A 24,005-nucleotide genomic window follows, 5' to 3' on the forward strand; every position below is an offset into this window, starting at 1 on the left:
CAATCAGAGGCATTTGCAAGCAGATCTGCTGCTGTCTGAAGCTCACCAAAGTTGAGCTCTGTGGGACCAGCAAAGAAAAAGAGTTTGGAGATGGCCCATCCTGGTAGGTTTAAAACACAAGTAGCAGACATTGGAGTGATCAGTCACCACGCTATGTGACAATACTACTACTTGATTGAGACACCAGGTGTGTGTTGAGGAGAGGTGTGGCTGGGAGTCGGGGAGCATTAGAATCAACTCCTGGATCTTGTCTTATTCTTCAGGCAGCACAGGGTTAGCCCCAGTGATAAGTATAGCTTTGGACAACATTGACCCCATGTGGCCAGTGAGAGAATAGCATTGGCAATTTCTGAAAGGAGACGGGATGAGATCTCCAGGAGTGGAAGAATAAAAAAAGCAACATAGGATAGGACCTTTGTTCATAGGTGCCGACTCTGGGGGTGCTCCGGGGTTGGAGCACCCATGAGAAAAAATAGTGGGTTCTCAGCACCCACTGCCAGCCCCAAGGATCAGCTCCCCCCTTCCCCCACAGCCCTTCTGCCCATCACAATCAGCTGTTCAGTGGTGTGCCAGAGGTGCTAGGGGGAGGGGAGAAGAGCTGGGGCAGGAAGAGGTGGCAGGAGGGGCAGGAGGAGGGCAGGAAGGGTTGGAAGTGGAATCTTGGTGGAAGGGGTGAGGTGGGGGTGGGGCCTACAGCAGAGGGGGCGTGACAAGCACCCCTCAGGAACTCAGGAAGATGGCACCTCTGCTTCTTCGAGTGGTTGTTCATGTCCATTCCAAGCAGGTGTGTGCACGCCGCGTGCACGCCAGCCGGAAGATTTTCCCCTAGCAGCGTCCGTACGATTGGCCCTGGCACCTGCTGGAGTGGCGCCACTACGGCGCCCTATAAAGGGGCCCGCCGACCCTCCACCCCCTCAGTTCCTTCTTACCGTCAGTGACGGCTAGCTGGAACTTCTCTTGCGTAGCAAGTTAGCAGTGTCCTAGCCTTGTGTATAGTCTATGTATATAGTTAGTATATAGTTAGTTTACCTAGGTCATTTGTATATAGTTCTTGGTAGTTGGGGAGTCCCCCCCCACACGTTTTCGTCGCCCGTTGGGGCATACCCGGGTCCCCTGGGTTTAAACTCTGCAAAGACTGCGGGAAATTCATGCCCAAGTGTGACCCGCACTCTGCTTGTTTGAGGTGCCTCGGAGAGGGCCACCAAAAGGACCGGTGCTCTATCTGCAGGGGCTTCCGCCCAAGAACTCTCAAAGACAGAGCTCAAAGACTTAGAGTCCTCCTGATGGAGGCTGCTGTGCGGCCACGCTTGGACCCAGAACCGGCCGATGCGGTGCCCAGCACGTCTTCCTCGGTGCGGAGCGCCCCGGCACCGGCATCAGGACTTAGGGCCCAGCCCAAGTCATCTAAAACCCGGCACCAAACGCAGTCGAGTCATAGGAAGTTGGTCTCAGTGCGGCACCGCTCACCGTTTCCGATGCCCACTAAGAAGAGGAAGCCGGTGAGGGAACGGTCACCCCACCAGGACCCTCAGAGGCTGATGCCGTCCGCGGGTGGAAGCGGACAGGCTGGGCTACAGCCCTCGGCTGCTCCATCGACTCCCGCACCGCAGAGAGGGCGGTTGAGTCAGGACTGGCCTAGATCCCTGGACCTCAGTGGAGACTTGCGCCTCCTCTCAACACCGGAGGCATTAGAGGTGGCCTCAGTCTTGATGGGACTCCCGGCACTAGCCTCCCCGCACTGTAGTAGGGAGTTGCCTACCGTGGCCCGTCCCCCAGTACAATCGAGGGGCATGCCGGCCATACTGTCGCCTCCCTCCCCGCACCGTGCCGCTATGGCGGCACCGGACCAGATAAGAGGCTCCCCGCCGCCTCAGCACCGCTCTCCAACGGCACCGGGTGCTGCCCCCCCCCCCAGGTCCTCGTACTCAGAGACTTCAGTCTCAGAGGCAGACTCCTACCGCTTCAGCTGGTCACGGAGCAGGAGATTGGTTTCTGGGGTGAGACATCAGCTTTACCCACAGTGGCAGCAGCAATGGCATCCGCCCTCACAGTGGCTGTTTTGGACCCCCTGGGCCTACCACCAGTCAGTAGGCCAGGCATTTGGTCCTCGATCAAGGTCGGCCTCAGTCTCTTTGGTGTCGGTGGCCCTGACGCAGTTGCCTCCTCCACTGGCACCATTTCCGGGCAGGGGTGTGCCATATTCAAGTTCAGCACCTCCTAGCCAGGCAGCGGCACCGGCAGGGACTACAGTTCAGGCTCAACAGGCACCGCCCGATACGCCACGCTGCTCACTGGCGACCCCGGTACCGGTCGCGGTGCCACATTTAGAATCGGAACTGGCCCTGCAGCCACAGTACCATGTGCCGCAGAACCCCAAAGGGCTACATGCACCTGAGGAAGGGCCGATCCAAGTAATTTCCTCGTCTTCTTCCCCGGACAAAGCGGTCTCGGGCATGACTGTGGCACCGGCCCTGGACGATGCTCGGATCCTCCAACAACTGCTCTGGCGAGCAGCTCAGAGCGTCGCAATCCAGGCTGAGGAAATCAAAGTGGACGCGGATCCGGTAGTAGACATCCTGGCTCCCTCAGGGCTATCCAGGGTGGCTCTTCCGTTAATCAAGACCATAGCGGATACGTCCCGCACCTTATGGCAGACGCCAGCCTCACTGGCCCCTACTGCCAAGAGAACGGAGCGACGTTATTTCATCCCCTCTAAGGGGCACGAACACTTGTACACTCACCACCCCCCGGACTCCCTGGTGGTGGACGCAGTCAACCAAAGGGAGCCTCAAGGATTTCAGGGGTCAACATCAAAGAGCAGGGACGCCAAAAGACTCAACCTCTTTGGTAGAAAGGTATACTCTACGGCAGACCTACAACTCCGTATTTCCATCCAACAGGCGATCGTAAGCCGATATGGTCATAACACATGTTCAGCCATGTCGAAGTTTACGGAGCTCCTTCCCCAGGACTCGAAGTCAGAGTTTTTGGCCCTGGTGGATGAGGGGAAACTGATCTCCCGAGCCTCTCTCCAGGTGGCCCTAGATGCGGCGGACTCAGCGTCGCGCACCCTGGCCACAGGCCTGGTCATGAGGCGGGGAGCCTAGCTCCAGGTCTCAGGCCTTCCCTATGAGGTCCAGCAGACCATTGAGGACCTCCCCTTCGAGGGGCAGATGCTGTTTTCTGAAAAAACGGACAAGCGTCTCCATAGCCTAAAGGACTCGAGGGCCACACTTCGCTTGCTGGGCTTGCATACCCCTGCGACCCAGCGCAGGCAGTTTAGGCCGCAGGTGGCCCCATGCCCCTACCAGCCTCAGACTCACCATGAGCTAGGGTGCAGGCGGGGCAGAAATGGCAGGAGGCGTCACCAGTGCCACCCCTCCGGCCAGGCATCCGGTCAATCGAGGCTGTCATCAGGGCCCAGGCCCCCTGTTTGATGGTACGGTCGAGGGTGACCTACCTATCGAGACTCTGGATCCTTCTACCCCTACCTTTGGGTCATGTCTGTCCCCCTTCTGCCGTGCCTAGTCCCAAATCACGTCGGACAGCTGGATGCTCCGCATGGTAGAGAGGGGATATTCTATCCAGTTTTCTTCCCTCCCGCCCCACCAGCCCCCCTCCCCGTCCCTCTTCAGGGACCCATCTCACAAGCAATTTCTAATTCAAGAAGTGAAGTCCCTCATGGAGGCAGGGGCGGTGGACGAAATCCCTTGAGAGCTCAGGAGCAAGGGCCATTCCCTCCCTGGATCCAGGAGATTGGTATGAAGCCCTCGACTTAAATGACATATTTCCACATCGCCATAATTCCCCGACACCGTTGGTACCTCAGGTTCGTCGTGGCTGACACCCATCTGCAGTTCACGGTGCTCTCGTTTGGCTTGTCAGCTGCTCCAAGGGTCTTCACGAAGTGCATGACAGTTGTGGCGGCCTTCCTGCACAGGCGGGGCATCCAGGTATTCCCCTACCTGGACGATTGGCTCATAAAGGGCCACACCAAGGAGCAGGTGGAGGCTCAGGTGTTGTTCATCAGGAGAACCTTTCTCAATCTCGGCCTTCTCCTGAACTAAGCGAAGTCCACCCTGTCTCCTACGCAACGAATAGAGTTCATAGGGGCAGTTCTGGACTCCACCCACGCCAGAGCGTTCCTTCCGGAATCCAGGTTCCATGCGATTTCTGAGCTCATCCTTGGTCTGCAACGTGCCCCGATTACCACGGCGCAGACCTGCCTCCGGCTGTTGGGTCACATGGCGGCGTGCACCTATGTGGTAAATCATGCCAGACTCCGGCTTTGCCCACTATAGTCCTAGTTAGCAACAATATACTGCCTGGCCAGGGACCCCTTGGACTCAGTGGTGTCCATTCCTCACTGGGTGCTGAGCTCGCTACGGTGGTGGCTTAACCTGCAGAAAGTGTACAGGGGTGTCCCCTTCGCCGCCCCTCGACCCTCCCTCTCTCTGGTAACGGATGCCTCGGATCGGGGTTGGGGAGTGCACCTGGGGAATCTCAGGACGCAGGGTTTGTGGTCGCTGGAGGACCTTGAGTTGCATATCAGTGTCAGAGAGCTGAGAGTGGTTCACCTGGCTTGTCTGACCTTCCGGTCCCACCTGGCGGGCAGATGTGTTTCAGTCCTCTCGGACAACACATTGGCAGTCTTTTATATCAACAAATAGTGGGGTGCATGCCCCTCTCCCCTGTGCAGGGAAGCCCTCACGTTGTGGGATTTCTGCATCCACAGTGCTACCCACCTGACAGCGTTCTATCTTCCGGGGGAGCAGAATGGTCTGGCGGATACCCTCAGCCGCTCGTTCCGGGTTCACGAGCGGTCCCTCCGACGGGACGTGATACGCTCAATCTTCCAGCTCCGGGGCTTTCCCCGGTTAGACCTGTTCGCCTCGAGGGAAAACAAGAAGTGCCGATGGTTCTGCTCCCTCCTGGGCCGCAGTCCAGGGTCTCTGTCGGACGCCTTCCGCCAGTCTTGGGGGGTCGGTCTGCTCTACGCCTTTCCTCCAATCCCCCTGATACACAGGGTGATTTTGAAGATCCGCAGGGACCACGCACGGGTAATCCTGATAGCTCCGGCGTGGCCGCGCCAACATTGGTACTTGTCACTCCTGCACATGTCCGTTCAGTCGCCCCTGATGCTGCCCCTGCTTCCGGACCTGATCATGCAGGACCAGGGCTCCCTCCGCCGCCCGAACCTGGAATCTCTCCACTTCACAGCCTAGATGCCTCCATGGCTGAAGCCGGTGGAGATGCGGTGTTCCCAGCTGGTCAGACAAGTGCTGCTCAGTAGTAGGAAACCGTCAACCAGGGCCACCTACCTGGCCAAATGGACGCGCTTCTCCATATGGTTGGGTCAGCGAGGTCACAATCCTCTGGGGGTCCCAATCCCTATTATCCTAGACTATTTGCTCCACCTCAGACAACTGAGCCTGTCCCTCTTCTCGATTCGTGTTCACTTGGTGCCCATCTCGACTTTCCATCCGGGAGAGGGGGGTACCTCGGTCTTTGCAAACCCACTGGTCGGGCGTTTCCTCAAGGGTATGGACAGGCTATTTCCACATGTTTGTCAGCCAGCTCCCACCTGGGACCTGAATCTGGTCCTCTCTGCCCTCTCAGGACCTCCCTTTGAGCCCCTGGCTTCGTGCTCCCTGTTGTACTTGTCGTATAAGACGCCTTCCTTGTGGCGATCACCTCGGCCAGGAGGGTGTCGGAACTCAGGGCGTTAACATCCGAGCCCCTGTACACTATCTTTTATAAGGACAAGGTCCAACTTAGACCTCACCTGGCCTTCCTCCCCAAGGTCGTCTCTCCGTTCCACATGGGACAAGATATCTTTCTCCTGGTGTTTTACCCGAAACAATGCTCTTCCAGTGAGGAGTGGAGGTTACATTCCCTGGATGTCCGCAGGGCCTTAGCCTTTTACATCGAGCGTACCAAGCCGTTCAGACGCTCGACTCAGCTCTTCATCGCGGTGGCGGATAGGATGAAAGGGCTCCCAGTCTCCTCTCAGCGAATCTCTTCATGGATCGCGACCTGCATCCGGGAATGCTACCGCATAGCTAGGACCCCTGTCCCTCTGGTCACGGCCCACTCCACTAGGGCGCAGGCCTCCTCTGCGGCATTTCTGGCTCAGGTCCCGACTCAGGAGATTTGTAGAGTGGCCACGTGGTCCTCTGTCCACACGTTCATGTCGCACTGTGCCATCACGCACCAAGCTAGGGATGATGCAGCCTTTGGTCGTGCAGCACTCCAGTCAGCAGTGAACTCCGACCCCACCACCTAGGTTCAGGCTTGTGAGTCACCTGCTTGGAATGGACATGAACAACCACTCGAAGAAGAAAAAACAGTTACCCACCTTTTAGTAACTGTTGTTCTTCAAGATGTGTTGTTCATGTCCATTCCAATACCCACCCTCCTGCCCCTCTGTCGGAGTGCCGGCAAGAAGGAACTGAGGGGTTGGAGGGTCGGCGGGCTCCTTTATAGGGCGCCGTAATGGCGCCACTCCAGGGGGCGCCAGGGCTGACCCTACGGACGCTGCTAGGGGAAAATCTTCCGGCTGGCGTGCACGCGGCGCGCACACACCTGCTTGGAATGGTCACGAACAACCACTTGAAGGCGGGTAACCATTTTCTTTGTTGCTCAGGGAGGAGCATTAAGAGGGGCTAAATGAAGGACTCATCTAGACACAGGTTAATGTTCTTAAAATTGGTTAGGTAAATCTATCTCTATGCTCTTCATGTCAGAGGTGGGGAGCAGGGCCGGCTCTAGCCACTAGCGTCCCAAGCATATGCTTGAGGTGGCACTTTTCAAGGGGCAGCATGGCACTCCAGCCCCTTTTTTGTTTTGTTTTAGTTTTGCTCGGGGCAGCAAAAAACCTGGAGCTGGCCCTGCTAGGGAGCATTCCAAACTCCAGCTTCATTGGAAATTAAAAATGATGAGCATGTCTGAAAAATCAGGCCTTTAGGGCAGTAGGAAGGGTTGGCAGGTTTTCAGCAATACGCTTAAAAATCCCAGGTATTTGGAAGAAATAGCACATTAAACATCCATGACCCAACAATTGTGCTAAATGGGTTCAGTCTTGCAAGACCTGGAATTCCAGGATCGTCTTGTTTTACAGCATTTTAATTTTTTTAAAACACAGCAACTTAATTTTGGGCCCAGTCCTGAAAATCATAGACTTTAAGGTCAGAAGGGACCATTAGGACGGTCTTGTCCAGGGGTCGGCAACCTTTCAGAAGCGGTGTGCCGAGTCTTCATTTATTCACTTTAATTTAAGGTTTCGGCTGCTGGTAATACATTTTAATGTTTTTAGAAGGTCTCTCTCTCTTAGTCTATATATTATATAACTAAACTAGTGTTGAATTGTAAAATAAACAAGGTTTTCAAAATGTTTAAGAAACTTTATTTAAAATTAAATTAAAATGTTGATCTTACACCGCCGGCCCGCTCAGTCCGCTGCTGGTTTGGGGTTCTGTTCACCTAGGCCGGCAGCGGGCTGAGCTGGGCCTGCGGCAGGGACCCCGGCTGGCAAGGGTCTGACAGCCAGAACCCCATACCGGCAGCGGGCTGTGCAGGGCCAGCGGCCAGGACCCCAGACCGTCAGTGGGCTGAGCCGCTCAGCCCACTGCCGCTCAGGGGTTACATCTGCTGTCTCCTGCCAGCCAGGATCCCTGGTGCCGGACCCGCTCAGCCCGCTGCTGGTCTGGGGTCCCGGCCCTGCCCACATACAGTGGGTACCTACCTTCTCCCTGGTTCTGGCCCATTCTCTTCCTCTCTCTGCACTGAGCTGAGGGTGGGAGTGTGCTGAGCACAGAGCTGGGGGGGAAGGGTCTGGCCAGGAGCTAGAATGAGGGAGGGGGTCAGGGTTGGGACAGGAGGTTTGAGTGTGGGGCACTTACTTGGGCAGCTCCCATTTGGTGCGAGGGGTGCAGGTAGGAATGTGGGAGGGGGGTGCAGGAGCTCCTGTTTGATACTCAGGGTGGGGGTGGGGATGTGGGGGGTGCAAGAGTCAGGATGTGGGGGGTGTATGGAGTGTGGGGGGGGCTGGGTATGTGTGGGGGTGCCAGAGTCAGGGCTGGGGTTGTGGGGGGTATGAAGGAGTCAGGCGGAGGTCTGGGTGTGTATGAGGGGGTACAGGGCTCAGGGCAGGGGCCTGGGGGGGTGCAGGGCTGTGGGGCTCAGGGCCGAGGGCTGGGTGTGTGTGAAGAGGGGTTAGGGCAGAGGCCTGGGGTGTGTGTGGGGGTCAGGGCAGGGGGCTGGAGGGGATATTCCCCCATTCCACCACCCCCCTTCCTCAAGGCTCTGCTCCCGCTTCTTCTCTGCTTGGGGCAGTGAGCATGCTGACTCTGCTCCTTCCCGACCCCCTCCCTCGCAAGGGCCATCAGCTGATCAGCGGGCAGGGAAGGAGGGACGGAGAGGTGAAGGAGGGGCAGGAACCCAGCACAGTACGGGAAGAGGCAGGGGAGCCAGCAGGACCAAGCTTCTGCCACTTGTCCCCTGCCCCTGTGGGGGAGGGGGTGGAGGGCGGAGAAGAGAGGGTGGGATGGGCTGGGCAGGATTTTTAATGACACACTGCTGTCTGCCAGGACTCCGGCAGGCAGCAGCGTGCTATTAAAAATCGGCTAGCATGCCGTCTTTGGCACACGTGCCATAGGTTGCCGACTTCTGGTCTAGTCTGATCTGCACAGCGCAGGCCACAGAATCTCACCCATCCACTCCTGTAACAAACCCCTAACCTATGTCAGAGCTACTGAAGTCCTCAAATCATAGTTTAAAGACTTCAAGGTGCAGAGAATTCTCCAGCAAGTGACCCATGTCCCATGCTGGAGAGGAAGGCGAACTCCCACCCCCCAGGGCCTCTGCCAATCTGCTCTGGAAGAAAATTCCTTCCCGACTCCAAATAAGGTGATCAGCTAAACCCTTGAGCATGTGGGCAAAACTCACCAGCCAGACACTCAGGAAATAATTCTTTGTAGTAACTCAGATCTCACCCTATCTAACATCCCATCACAGGCTGCAGTTCGCCGCTCCAGGCCAACGGGGGCTGCAGGAAGTGGCGTGAGCCGAGGGATGTGCTGGCCACCCTTTCTCCATTGGCCTGGAGCGGTGAACCGCAGCCTGTGGGAGCCGTGATCTGCCTAACCTGCGAAGTGGCAGGTAAACAAACTGGCCTGGCCCGCCAGGGGCTTTCCCTGAACAAGCGGCGGCCCTAGTTTGAGAACCACTGCTCTGTAGCAGCAGCATGATCCTGAATGTTCAGCCCTACACAGGGTCTGCAGGATTCATTTCGCTAATCATTATAACAGCCACCTTTCAGCTAAATGTGCCAGCTGTTTAACAGCATGGATCAACCCTTATGCAAGCAATTAGGGCAGGAGGTGATGGATACTGTATCCCACTGAATCTACAGAGATGGTTTGACATGGGATAGTTGCCTGATTTGAGCAAGACACTGAAGTTAATACCCCTACCTGTTGCAAAAGAGTCATGAGATCTTTAATGACCACGGGGGTCAAGACCTTGTTTTTGCTCTCTCTTCCCTCTGGACTCTGCTCCTTGTGTCCAACATTTCCTCCAGGGAGAAGGAAAGCGATCATGTGGAATACAATGTTGATCTGGTTTTTAAATAACTGATCAAAATACAGGAGTAAGACAGAGAAATTATTTTAAAAATAAAGTTTTCTGAAATTTATTTCATTGCCATCACTGCCTTGTCTCCACTAGGGGGCACGAGAGATCTCCAGAAAGGCTTCAGCATCGCTCCTGCCTTTAAATTCTTTGAAATAAGGTAAGAACCTAAAAGCAAATCTCTATTTTCTGTTTAGTGGCTGGTGTTCTCATTAGTACTGTTCCCTTCCTTACAGTATTGCTTCCTCTTTGTAGGGAGTTTTAAATAGAGGCAACATGGTCTAATGGCTATGGGCATTGCTGCTCTAGGGGACCTGGGTTCCATTCCCAGCTCTGCCACTGACCTGCTGCGGGGCCTTAAGCAAGTCACTTCACTTCTTGATGTCTTTGCTTTATCTATAGAGGCAGTAAGCTCTTTGGGGCGGGGACTGTCATTGGCACAGTGGCAAGCACGATGGGCCTGTAGGTGTTACTGTGGGTCAGATGTTATTGTTTCTGCCTGCATTTTCTTACCACTTTTTGGGCACGTTTTCCAAGTACCGTTTGGTTTATATTTCGAGGTCAGTGGGATTTTGGGCAGGGCCAGAACTGTGACTGAGGCAGTATGGGTAGCAGTGCCATTATAAAACACCTACTGAGGGGCCTCTTCCATCAGCAGCTCCTTTACCAGAGCCCAGGCTGTGACAGGATTAGGGGTCAGTTCTGACTATCTGCTACACATAAAAGACCAGAGCCTGTCTCCACTGCCTGGCCAAATAGCCAAGCTAGGCAAATGTGTGGTGGGGGAGTGGGGTAGGATAGGAGGATCACTGAGGATAATGGAGGATACAGATCATTACCCTGGCCTGTCCATGCCTTAAACCCAACCCACCACACCCCTGACACACTGTCAGCAGAGGGTGCTTGATGGTAACAGTGAGTTAAGTAATTGCTTGACCTCTGCTGTGCTGGGGCTAGTCTTTTGGCGCTGAAAGTCGTGGGTTCTGTTCTAACTGATGTGTTCCTCCAGATAGGATTGTCTAGTACATCGAGTTAACTACTTTGGGGTAAAGCCCCTCAGAGAAACTTGAATTTTCATTTTTTTCCAATAAGAAATAAGAATACATATTTTATGAATGTTTTTGTGCAATAGGAGACCCTCGGTTTCAGTCAGGGGGAAAGATTTCCAAGAGCACCTAATACTCAGGTGTCTAAGTCCCAAATTTCAAAAGTGATGTGGACGTTTTGGCTCCTGAGTCCCTTAGGGTATGTCTACACTGCAGCAGGAACACGCCTCCAAGCCCAGGTAGACAGACTTGGGCGGTCAGGGCTCACGCTAGCATGCTGAAGATAGCGGTTGAGACATAGCCGCTCAGGCTGCCGCTCTGGCTCTTAAGCCCACCTGGTCTCCTAGAAAACCTGGGCTTGCAGCATCTACACAGGTACTTTTAGCATGCTAGCTCAAGCCCCACCGATGTGTGTCTGTCTGGGCTGGGTGGCTCACTCCCAGCTGCAGGTTAGACATACCCTGAAGTAGTTTTCAAAATTTTACTTTACCTCTACTTTGGAGCCTTTGAACACAATGGGATGAGTCTAGGGTATCCCTGTAGACAGGCATCCTTATCTCTGGGGCACCCTTGTGTGCCCAGACGCATCATTGCAGGGGACTTGGCCTCCAATATTCTCTCTGACAGCCACCTGCTCTGCTGGTCTCTTCTCTGAACTCCCTTCCCACGTCTGCTGGGGCTCAGCCCTCTGGCCATGTCATGCACCGTTCAGTCCCCTTCTAGGGTTAACTAAAGGTCCAGCTCCACGGCCAAGTCCAAAATCAAATACTCCAAACTAGTAGTGCTTCTGTCCCTCAGACTCCTCCAATATCCTCTGTTCCTTCTCCAGCTGGATTCCTCTGCAGCCTCCCTTCCCCAGGGATTCTGACAGCTTTACTGATAGATACCCTGCTGCAGTGCTTCTCATAACTGCCAGCTCTTCTGGCCCATCTGGGCTTTTCTTCCCCTCATAGGTCCCAGCTCCTGGCTCCTCGCACAGGAACCTACTCTGCTTCCTGTGGGTATCAGCCTGTCTCTTCCCAGAGGGGCACTCTGCTTTTCCCTCCCTTCAGTGTCTCCTCTCTGCTTGCTTCTCAGCTCTATTTAAAGTCTAGACCCACCTCTTCCGGCCAGGAGGCAGTTAATCAATCACACCCTTGGTGGGGAGCATGACTAATTGGGTTCAGTTTCTAATTAAGCCCCATTACACGCAGCTGGGGTCACTAATTAGCTCTTAGTTATCAGCTCATGAAAGAGGCTGAGGGTTAGTTTCTAGGTCATGGGCAAGGCCGAGCCCAGCTTGCCTGAAAGGGCCAGCCCGCCCATGACAGTCCTATTCCCTAGTGAACAGAGCTGTACCTGGTACACGTTCCTGCTGCCCACATAGACTGGGCTGGCAAAGGTCGCATGGGATTGTGGAAATATATGAGGAGAGCTGCCTTTTCTGGTGTTCTGGCTGCAGGCCTGGCCAGTGGCCTTGTTTTAATAGTTGGTTAATGTTGTTTTACGAGACCACAAGAGCTGCAGTGAACAAACCTGGATCAATATTTATTTATTTTGAATTTATGAGAACAAACAAGACTCCATCCTGATGCCCCTTATTCTTCATAGTAATATTATTATGATACGATTAAGGCATAACTATGATGTATTTTATGTAAGATATCATTGAAAAGGTTATGAGTCACTGAATATAGTTGTCCTATTTGTATGCATGTATCATTTTGGTATCTGACGTTAGGAATATTGTCTATGCATCTATTACAAATGTGTTTATACCTGGGGAACACCCACTAGACAGAATATAATCAGTCTAGGTGGTTGGCTGGAAAGGGTCATTAGGGAGAACAAGTCTTAGAAGATGCTAATATCCCACCAGGGAGTCTTCCTGAGGACAGTACAAACAGCTTCTATGGCCCTACAGAGACATGTGACCAAGTCACCTGGTACTGGACTCCATCATAGAATACAAATGTTTTTCCACTGAAAAATGTGGGAACTAAAAAGTTGGAGACAGAGGGTTCCCGCCATATGCAAAAGCTATTTAAGGCAGGGAAGTGACATCATTGTGTTTCTTCACTGACTTCCCAGCCAAAGGAAACGCCTGGAAACACCTGAGAAACAAGGATTGAACTGGGGGAGAAGGATTGAACCCCGGCTAGAGGAATTTCTAGCCTGTGAAAGGTATATATGGGGGTTTAAGTTGTTTAAGTGCAACTTGTCCTCAAGAATCTCTGCAAACTGCCTAAGCCAACAGTTAGGGTAAGAATTTGCAGGGGAGTAGATTCACAGTTCCACCTTCCGTTCCTTTCTCCCTGCGCTGTTGGTGGTGAGCTGCCCCTGGTGAGTGGAGAAGGGACAAAGTGGTAACAGGAGTGCAGGGGGCTGCAGTTTTGGCCTGCCCATGTGCAGTCTCTTACTCCTTTTCCCCCCATTGCACAGTTGTGTAAAGTGGGGAGGCATGATGCTTCCAGTTGTGAAAAAATCTGCACCATGTGCCGTGAGTGGGATCTCATTTTGGCGTCAGTAGTGGGTGGAGCTTTCTTGGATTGAGTTGGATTTGAGACTGTATCAGCACATGCAGTCTGACCCCTGAGAGGAAGGGTAAGCCAATGGCTAGGGCATTAACCAGAAACCTGGGTTTAATTCCCTGCTCTGCCAGAGATATCTGTGTGACCTTGGGCAAGCCACTGTGCCTTTCTGTGCCTCTGTTCCCATTTGTAAGATGGGGATAATAGCACTGCCCTACCTCGTGGGGGTGTTGTGAGGAAAATATATTAAAGGTTGTGAGATGCTCAGATACCAGGATGATGAGGGCCATATAAGTACCTAGGAGACATTACAACAGCCATAGCAGACAGGCATTCTCAGCTCGCTTCAAAGACACATGGAAAGGAAGGCAACTCAGCACTTCTTCTGTGAGGCGAAGGCACTATATTATTAGTGCAGCAATTTATTATTTGTATTCATTAGTACTGGAAGCACCATGGTGTGTCTGCTTCTTGACTGGAATCTTTAACATAGGGGTTTAGCTGGACAGTTAGGAAAAAGATGGGTAAATTGTGCTTTATCCTGCATGGTGCTGAACACTTTGGCTGTGATCCAGCAAAGCAGTTAAGCATCTGCTTAACTCTATATTTATAAATCATCCCATTGAAGGCAATGGGGATTACCCACATCCTTGAAGTTAAGCATGTGTTTAAGAGCTTTGCTGGGTTGAACCTATGGTGCTCAGCACCTTGCAGGATAGAGCCCTTTCTGCAGAGAGGAAAGCAGGGGGCAATTGCCTGTTTTGTAAAGAGTGCATGGGGCAGGGAATTCAGCCTAGGTCACTGATCCTGACCGCCCCTCCCCTCATGTGATTTTAAATCAGTAGCAGAATGTATAACCTCACTTATATTTCTAAAAAATAATTTTCTAAAGCACTGTTCCAGACAAAGACAGTCCTGTTTCCATCACAAGCTGGGGGTGGGGGAACCCTGCCTAGAAGTAGCAGAGTGATAGGAAAAGATTGTCTTTGCCCTTGACCTGTGAAATGTTTTACTATGGGATCTCTGAAAATTGCTGATTTGTTAAGTGTTTAAGCGACACAATGTGCCTTCAATGCTTCTGCAGTTGGAGAACCGGTGCCAATCTCATCAGCATTAACTACAGTTGCAGAGGTTTGCCACATCCTAGAGCTATCACTTTGCCTTAACTCACTAATAACACTCCCCATTTATTCCACTCTCCCCCCTCCCACCTTACTTCCTCCCTTGTGTCAGTGTGTGCATGTATTTGCATGTCTTTCTCTCCTGCTCTCTGGTGTATTTCACCTCTTGTGACTGCTGCAGGCTCCTCCTGCAATCTGCAAAAGGAAACTTCCCTGCAATAGGCTTGGCTCTTCCTCTCTGATCCCAAGTCCACTTGCCTCAAACCGAGACTCCCCAGAAAGAAAACTTGGCTCCAACCCTTCCCCCCATCTATCCAAACTGCATAGCAGTGCAGTGCCCACAGCTGCTATTTTTCCTGAGCTGCAGCTTCAGGTTGTTGCTGCCCTACTCCTGGCTACTATTTCAGTCTCTTTGCTGCTTTCTCTTCTCTCGCAAGGTAGGTGGTTTCTTTTGTTTGACTCCCTAAGATCTCCGACTAGTAACTGCACCATCCCCTTACTGATCTGCTCTCAGCATGATTTTAAGTCCTCCGGCTGGGGGGTGACTGTAATAGTTGGCTAGTGCTTTGAATGTTTACATTTTGCGGGCAATAACTTAGTCCCTTTCTGGAATAGGGCAGATGTCTCAAAGCGTGGAAGCTGCAAAGAAAGAATGCTAAAGGAACAGCGGCTCAGGATCAGAAGCAAAGGTGATTCAAAGTAAAGTCTGTTCCCTTCTGAACTTTCTTCTCTGTGACTAAGTGTTTGCAAGGGGGCTCAGAATACTGTGTGATTTCTTTGGGGAAGAAATTTAGAGTAGTCAGTGGTCCATGTAGTCCTGTATCCCTGCTGTGGTAGTGTCCAGTACCGGATGCTTCAGAGGAACATGTAAAAAAAAACAAACCTATTTGGTAATTAAATGATAATGTACCCCTGGGGAAGTTTTCTTCTACCCTCATGCACGGTGGTTGGCTTATGTTCTGGTGGATGTGTATGTTTATAACCTTTTGTGAATGACTGTTCTAGCTAGTGTGACTGTTATTATTCAGATACATCTCTAAACCTGTTCTTAATCCTGCGGGGCTCTGGCTCCATTGTAAAGGATGTGCTGCTTGCACTGTGAGATTAAACCTCTTGAGGCAATTGTTAAATAGCTGTGCCTTTTCTTTTAATGGCTGCAGATAAAATAGCTGGTCTTTAAGAAAACAAAGGAGACAGGACACTGAGCCTGCAGGTGCTTTGATGTCAATCCCCCCACCCCCCATCTAAGTGAGGGCTTCCCATCCCTATAAACCTGCTGATGACCAGTGCTACTCTTAACAAGGCATAGGGTGCATGGTCAGTGGAGCCTTTGCCATTCTGTTAATGGAACGGTGAATGATTCCATTATGAAGGCTAATGCTAACCTAAAGTATTAACATAGCACTAGCTCTCGGGAAAGACCAGTGGCCAGTTTTCACCGTTAAGTGATGCTTGGCGAATTTAAAGAGGAAAACATCAAAAAGTGCAGAAGGACTATCATCTCACAGGATGGCTTATTTTAAACAAATTATAGCCAAGTCTCCCATTTTACCCCAGACAACCTCTCTGAAGCCAGCTTAACTGAAACCATGACCTGTGTCCCTCTGGATAGGTCCTGTGTTGAGGTATTGCCAAGATGTAAATAAAAAAGCTGTGAACTCCAGTACAACAAGGACTCATAAAGGATACGGCAACCGACCCTAACAGTTGCTGCTGACTTTGCTATAATTTGAAGACACCATGATAGGATCCTGTTTTATGGCCATTGTCACAACATACTGTTGTACAGGCTGTGTTTTGAGTTTATTAATAGACGTGAAGTACCTATCCTCACTGCAGCCTTTTGCTGTAGTAAGAGCAAAGCATCCTTCTGATGTGTTCTTGTTTGCTCAGAGAGTAAGTTCTGTAGCTGGAAAAGAATTACCCTTGGGGTTATGTTAAAGGTCTGGAGTGAGTCCTCAGCCTGTTCAGTTTAAAGGCAGCAGCAGAAATCATGCTCTGATTTGTTTTATTATTGGAGATGTTTTCAGCCCTGTGAAATGAGCACTTGGGGTTCAGGGTTTTTTTAATAGTTTGCATCATTTTTAGCCTTTTGTAAAAAGCAAACTTTCTCACTCTTTGCTAGTGAAAGTGAGCTCTGAGCGAGAGCTCAATTGTAGCAGTTCAGATGAATTGCCATTAGCTTGAGCTTATAAAGTGCTCTGGAGATGGGATGCATTGTGGGCCTGATTCTGCATGGTGCGGGCATCCCCTGTTAGGTACTGAGTGCTCTCAACTCCTGTTAACATCATGGGGAAGTGAGGATGCTGAGCCTCTCTTACTGGTACTCAGCACCTCACAGGATCAGCCTCTCCTAAATTGCTGATGGTGGTTAGGTTATAGTAATACAGGATCAGTGATGAATGCTTGTCCTATGCTGTAATAATTTTACTTCAGAAAGGGAAATAAAATGTATTTTAGAAAAAGTATTATTAACAGCCAGATTTTGTTACCCTTACTGACATTAAATGGTACCTTTCTTGGCAAGTCATCCTGTGGAAGCCAGTAAGATTACTCATGGAGTAAAGCACTCTTTGACATGAGTAAGGTTATGAGAATCTGGCTTTAAGGTCAAAGATGAACCCAAATCAAATCTCCTGCTACAAAGGGGAGGAGTGGGTTGGAATCCAATTGCAAATCCAGGTCTGAATTGCACAAATTGCCAGTTTCTATAGAATGAGCTGAGTCCATCCCCTAGAACTGACATCTCCCACCCCGAGCTTCAGAGTGTTAGAAATCCCAAACCAAACTGAGTGGCTTGGGCCCATTTTATTCAGCTCTCAAGTCGGGAGAGCCTTAAACATGTGCTTAACTTTTGACTTCAAAGGGACTTCAGCACATTCTTAGCATTAACCTTTCCTGACTCAGGGTCTGAGGCTGGCTGTGAGTTTGTGCTATTGCATTTCTAAGCTTTGGAAACAAAAACAAAAGTTAGTGAGAAGATACTAGAGTGTGAAGCTGCAGGGAAAATGGAAGCGTGCAGGAAAGAGGATGGGATGGTGAGAGGTGAGCTAGCATATTTGTTTATGGGAGAGAGAACTCTCAGTCAGAAGGGAGTCATAAGCTTAGTCAGAGAAGAAAAACCACATGGATCAAGGTCATAGGAGCTGGTTGCCCTTCTTTCTGTGTATCAAATATTTATTGATTGAAGATGAATAAAACAAGATGCTCTGCCACAATCAAGCGCCACTCATGAAGCCAGTCTTGGAAAGAAACCTCCTCTGTGTTTCTCTTTCCCTGTTTGCTGTAGCATTCTGTTTTGTAGTCTACTTTCCAAGCTGCATATGATCAGCACCCTCTTCCCACCTTGTTGGGTCTGCTCCTGCACCACAGCGCTGTCTGGCTCTGCTCAGTTTTCTGCCATGATCCCTTGATAATGAAGATGTCACATTTTCCAGAGTTCCACTTTCCATTTGGCCTTGTATGCGTTTCATTCTACGGTGGGCATTTGGCCAACTTAATCTTTTTTTTTTTAAGCAGCGTTTGCAACCAATCCATTTTGCTGCCCCATCTGTTTCCCTCCGCCCCCATTCTATTCCCACATGACTTCCTTTCTAACTTCATAGTGATTTTCATCTGTCCAAAGAAGACCACATGAATAAAATGTTAACCATTTTAGCATCTGATCCAGCAGTTCTTATTCAGATACAAGTCCCATTGGCCTACCATGGAAGTTTTGAGTGAGTAAGGACTTCAGGTTCATATCCATAATCTTTCCTTTGACCTCTGTGTATTGTGTTTTTAATGATCCTTCCTTTTTTATGTTGCAATACAGAGAGTTTTGCCACTTTTATTTTAAATCCTGTCGCTTGCTGAATCAACCTGTTAATTCTGCTTACAGAGGGTAGTTCCCATTTTTTTAATTAGTTTGCATTCTACCCTTAAATGGTCACAGAAAAATCTGAATCGCCTGCAAAGCCTCCCCTGTAAAGTTGAAGCCTCCCACCCATGGATGGACCTGTACACTGTTCTCTCATTTTTAATGTGGGCCATCCCATCACCCCTGGAACTTTCATTGTCTGGTGTGGGAATTCTGGCTACCAAAAGAATAATGAATTGCATTCCTAATAATTATAGTAGAGGGTCTGAGACTCAGGGCTCCTGGGTTTTGTTCCTGGCCCTGCATCTAGTTTGCTATGTGATTTTTAGGCATATGACCTAAATGCTCTGTGCCTTTGTTTCCCTATCTGTAAAAAACTTACCTGTCATACCTCATAGAGAGATTTATGATGAACAATTAATATTTGCAAAGAATGTTGAGGTCAGGGTGTGAGGTTCTATGAAGATTTAAAGTGGTATTATTTATTAAGATAGCATCTTCTAGTAACCTCCTTCCGCACACTCAAGACCCTTAGGTAACAGACATAATGGAATTGGAGCTACAAAAGATAAATACGAATAAGGTAAAATATTACTGTGAAGGAAGTTGAAAGAATAATTTCTTTGGCATTCATAAACAGTCAGTAATGGATGACCATGCCCATGGTAAATTTATTTGACATTCATAATTAGTCGGTAATAGATATCCATGCCCACTGTAATTGAAAATCAAATTTTACAGTGGATTTATTACTGGTAAAGAAAATATGTAACCTTATGTAATTCCTAAACTGAGTATATCATTTGCCATGAACTGATTTGCAATTTCCTCTAATTTATTCTTTAATTGAAGGAATTTTATTATTTTAGAAGGTTCTTTTAACTCTCTGGCTTGATCACAGACAGCTATGAGTATTTACTGTCTGAGCTGTGTTGGTTAGTTGGGACTGGTCAGTAGGGTGACCAGACAGCAAATCGGGACAGGGGTTGGGGGTAATAGGAGCCTATATAAGAAAAAGACCCAAAAATCGGGAGATCTGGTCACCCTACTGGTCAGACAGGTGACATGGTTTTATTTCTCTTCCTGTGGTTGAATTGAGAATGTCATTACTTCCAGTTTGTCTTCTCACTCTGGTAACTTAAAACGCGTGACTTTGAAGTTCAGTTCCCATGAACTTTTATGTAGTAAAACTTGATTGCATGAAGGTATGTGGGAAGCAAATACCTGAGGCATGGCTGAAGCAAATTTACTGAGGGCCAGATTCTGATTCCCTACTCACATTACTCCCAGCCCTAAAAATGCACAGTGATTAATTCTGGAATTGTTTTTAGCCCCACCCAGTCTTTCCTGTGCCTTAAAGTTCTTTATTTCATTCTCTTTCAAACATGCTATTAGACTGAATTTTCAATAAACACTCTATATGCATCTGACGAAGTGGGTATTCACCCACGAAAGCTCATGCTCCAATACGTCTGTTGGTCTATAAGGTGCCACTGGACTCTTTGCTGCTTTTACAGCTCCAGACTAACACGGCTACCCCTCTGATACTCTATATATAGGCAAGGATCTTACATTTTTTATATGTAAGAACCCACTGTTACAGCTTACCTTCCTTGCATAGTAACATACGCAGCCAGCAGAGTTAGAATAATATCATGTTAAAGAGACTGAGGAGCCTGATCCTGCATTCCCAGTGCACTGTCAAATCTTACTGTAGTCAGTGGAAATTTGAGGTACATGGGGCATATGGCACAAACATGTTTCTTCAGGTTTATAAGCAAGATTACCTTTGGTTTGAGGCCCAGTTGTGCAACCCTCATTCATAGTGATGAGCATCTACCCTTGTGAGAAGACCAGCTGAAGTCAATGGAACTACTCATGGGAGTGAGAACTCGGCAGTATAAGGGACGCACAGTTGGATCCTTGATGTCTGCTCCTCTGGGTTTGTATAATGCTTAGCACAATAGGGCCCTAATTTTGATTAGTTGTGAGGGGCTGCTGATTAAGAATAATAATGGTGTTCTTCTCCTCCTTTCTTAGACTCACTTGGTTTTGAAACCATACGTTAACAGCCTGGCAAATGTGTGATGACCAATTTGCAGTGTTCCTTCCTCTATGACAATGATGACGAGATGCTTCTTTTCTCTTTCCCCAGGGCCTGCACATAACAAGTTCCACAGATCTTCTGAGAGAGCGCTAGATGCTAATGGTAACTTCAGCGCCATGTGTCCCAGGCTGGTGATGTAACTGCACAAGAGAACTTTGGGCAAAATTCACCATGGGCGCAAACACCTCCAGCAAGCCACCGGTCTTCGATGAAAATGAAGAGGGTAAGAGCACTTTTTTACTGTTCTGTTTAAAAGAACAGATGGTCCCCATGTGTATTCCACATGTGGGATATGCATGTGCACCAGGCACTGCACTTTCTTGCAAGCAGTGTCTGTTGTCCTGCACCTGCACTGCAGCTCTCCTTATGCTTCCACCCCTGGGCATAAAGGGTGGTGCGGGCCGACATCTCTCAAGTTCTTTCTTACCACCGCATGGTCTGGGTTGGAATCTTCAGTGTACTCAGCTCCGTTTTGCTGTGTCATTCCTGTAAGAATTCTATGGAGTTAATTTTTTAGTAGTTTTTGTAGTATAGCATAGCATAGATAGCATTTTTTCCCCTGCCCAGGGACTTTTCCCCCAAGAAATCTGGCATTATGCCGAAAATGCTGGGGTTCAAAAAATGTGTTTCCTGCTCTCACACCTTTTCTGTGAGTGACTAACATCAGTGCTGTCTTTACTGCCTGGGTGATGCTCACATTTCTGCCAAATGCAGCATCTGTCTCCTCCCCCAAGAACTCATGAGGGTCAGGAAATGAGACTCAGAAAACACTTCACGGAATAAGGCAATGAAGCCCAGTCAGATCTGGGCTGGGGACCCTCCCCTATACATTAGCCTCAACAAGCAGGCAGTACCCTCTGAGTATGAGCTCAGGAATGGAGGCTAATTCTGTTAAGCCTAAAGAGATGGCTTCAGAGGAGAGAAAGAGGCACTCTCATAGACATAAGGACAAGTTTTCTATGCCTAAGATTGCCCTGAAAAGAAGGGATCCTTCCCTGACCCTGTCAGGCTCGGGAAACCCAGTGCACCTGGGTGCTAAGGTCTTAGGCCCAACTAAATCTTTTCAGCAAGAGAAGGAGGTGTACAAGGGTATGTATTGAACAGTTCCAAAACCGGCTCTGGTGGTGAAGACTTAGGATAGACAGCTCCTAGTGCTTCCATTCACTTCAGGTACTGAGGCTGTACAATAGCAACATGGTCCCAGGGGGAACTGACTGCCATGGTCCACCAGTGGACTGTCTTCATACTCCTGGACAGTTGGAGACATACATCTCCCCAGAAGACTTATTTACCCTCCCCATCCACATTCACAGATCATATTGGGTCCATGTATATTCTGGGATATTGTTACACCAGATGAGGAGTCTGTCACAAGGAAACAGAATCATTCCCCCATTTCACCCACCAACCTTGAAGTACAGTCCTCAGTACTGTTGATCCTGCTGGTGATCAGGGATCCAGCCTTTGCTTCAGATTGGTCAGAGGTGCCACAGGATTCTTTGTGGCACTGAGGAGAGGTGGCCCCAGACAGAAGCCCTAGAAGAAGATGAGGGTTCCAACCTCCAAATAGACACAGGTGGTACCCTGTGCTGTGGGGTCCCCCCTCTATTAGTGGAGCTATTTTATCAATATCAGTATATTGGGGATAATGGGAACCCTACCCCAGACACCCAGGCTCAGTGCACAAATTCTGTTTACCATTGCGTGGCCGTATGCAACCAGCCCCATTGGAGTATTTGGAGGAGGAAGGAGGATCTGACAGTTCCAGTGGTTCCAGGATTAATCTCATCATTGTCACTGGATGAGGCAGCCTCTCCATCTTCTCCGTCTCTGCTGGATGACTTTAAAAAATACCAAGAGCTTATGCACACAGTAGTGGCAGAGCTACAAATCCAGCTAGAGGAAACTCGGGAGCCTCAGCACAGCTTACTAGACATTCTGCAACCCTCCCGTCCCAGAGTGTCCTTCCCCATCAACAAGGCCATCATGGTTCTAGCAAAGGCCATCTGGCACACCCCTGCTTCTTGTGCTTCCACTCCTAAGAGGCCTAAGAAGTGCTACTTTGTCCCATCCCAGGGGGAACAGTTCTTTTTTTCTCACTCTCAGCCAAACTCCTTGGTGGTGCAGGTGGCTACAAAGCGGCCCAAGCAAGAGCACTCAAAGGCCACTTCCTCTGATAAGGGATATAAGAGACTCAGCCTTTTGGGAAGAAAGGTCTTCTCTTCCACCTTCCTCCAGTTCAGGCTCTTTAATTATCAGGCTGTCAATAACCTCAATTTTCAATGGGATAGATAAGTTTAACCATGAACAAAACATCGAGTGAAATGTGAATCTGAGATCCACAGAAGAGTCGCTATTATGTAATCGCTGATCACCCAAATTTACTGGTTAAGCAAAGGTCATTCATGCCTTCTGACTGCACACACCAGCTATTACTTCACTTGCCTTTCCCAACTACCAAACGGTTTATAATGCCCACCTGAGGGCGGGGTTTGAAGAGTGACCCTCCCCCGGGGAGCCAATGGTTTGAGAAGTGCCAGGTGAATCCCCTGGTGATCTGAGGGTGAGAACTGCTGGATTTTGGAAATGGTAAGAGAGCTTCTTGGGGGGTTGGCAATCACCCCAGTCACATGAGGAGTGCTGGATTTAAGGGTGGTGGGAAAACAACTTAAGGGCTGGGCGTTTCCCTGCCTGCTTTGGGCTTGGTGGGAAAGCTGCTTCAGTGGTGTCAGCCAGTATCATCGTTGGAGGTTCTTGATAACTTTGCCCTTCCAGGCCACCATACTAGTTGTTACCATGAAACTAGAGCTCGGGGTTGGTATTACAGAACCATGATAATGAGCATGCATTATCACAATATTAGCTCTGAGAGATAGTTGTCTTGGTGCTGCCATGATTATAGATGCAATCTTTCAAATATTGCTCCATAAACTTATTGCCTGATGCACGGCGAGAGTCTGTTTATTAACTACCATATATGCTTCCACATGGCTGCATGAATACAATACATAAATACAATACATAAAATACAGGTGGCACATCATATAAGCTACTACCCTAGACAGATAAATATAATACTGGTCAAATACTGAAAGATAACAGTATTTAATCATTAAAATGCTCAGTTTATCCTGGGAAACTTTGACTTTCACAGTAAGTTTTGAGTTTGGTTCAACACCTTATGAAATATATTTGATTTTTATCAGTTGCAAAATGAAATCTTTGAAGTGCCTTTTCGATAACACTCACAATAGCCTTTTCATATTTTTTAATGTTAAATTATTAAATGTTAAAAATACTGGAATGGTTGGAACAATTTTGTTTACTAGTTGCTCAGACTAGGGTTAGAGAAGGAACAGGAAGCTTTGTCCAGCCAGCAGCCTGCTGCTAGTCATCTGATCCCACTGAGTCAACAGGTACAGCATCTGGTTGCAGGGCTGTTGCTGCAATTCCCTTATCTGCCTTCACAGTGTGGTGGTGCAGCGGGTAAGGCTCTTGCTCTGTAACCCCATGGACCTGGGTTGGAGCTGGCAAAGGATGGAAGTGTTATGGGGGTAGCATGCCTCAGGTGAAGGGAGCTCCTGCAGCCAGAACTCCCTTTCCTGGTTATCAGGAATGATGTTGATAGGCTGTACTGTAAGCTGAGATTGGCATTCCTTAGTTAGCCTGAAAAATAGGGAGCAGGGGTTTGTGCTGGAGCCCAAGCAGAAACAAGTGCCACCCCCAAGTCTA

The 24,005-nt window shown here is 49.5% G+C and overlaps 1 protein-coding gene across 4 annotated transcripts in view; it reads left to right on the forward strand.

The window, feature by feature from the left end:
- The first annotated feature begins 14,431 nt into the window (after nt 1-14,431).
- Nucleotides 14,432-24,005, forward strand: part of STK32A (serine/threonine kinase 32A) — a 92,651-nt gene continuing 83,077 nt past the window's right edge. Inside the window, exons 1-3 of one of the 4 annotated variants that reach the window (XM_050962760.1) lie at nt 14,432-14,744; nt 14,923-15,006; nt 20,322-20,496. In XM_050962760.1, coding sequence (XP_050818717.1) covers nt 20,445-20,496 — 52 coding nt within the window. In that variant the 5' untranslated portion in view covers nt 14,432-14,744; nt 14,923-15,006; nt 20,322-20,444. The remainder of the gene's footprint in view (nt 14,745-14,922; nt 15,007-20,321; nt 20,497-24,005) is intronic. The other 3 variants (XM_050962758.1, XM_050962759.1, XM_050962761.1) reach the window with 3 other exon arrangements.

Source organism: Gopherus flavomarginatus, chromosome 7, assembly GCF_025201925.1.
Source record: "Gopherus flavomarginatus isolate rGopFla2 chromosome 7, rGopFla2.mat.asm, whole genome shotgun sequence".
Taxonomy (NCBI): Eukaryota; Metazoa; Chordata; order Testudines; family Testudinidae; genus Gopherus; species Gopherus flavomarginatus.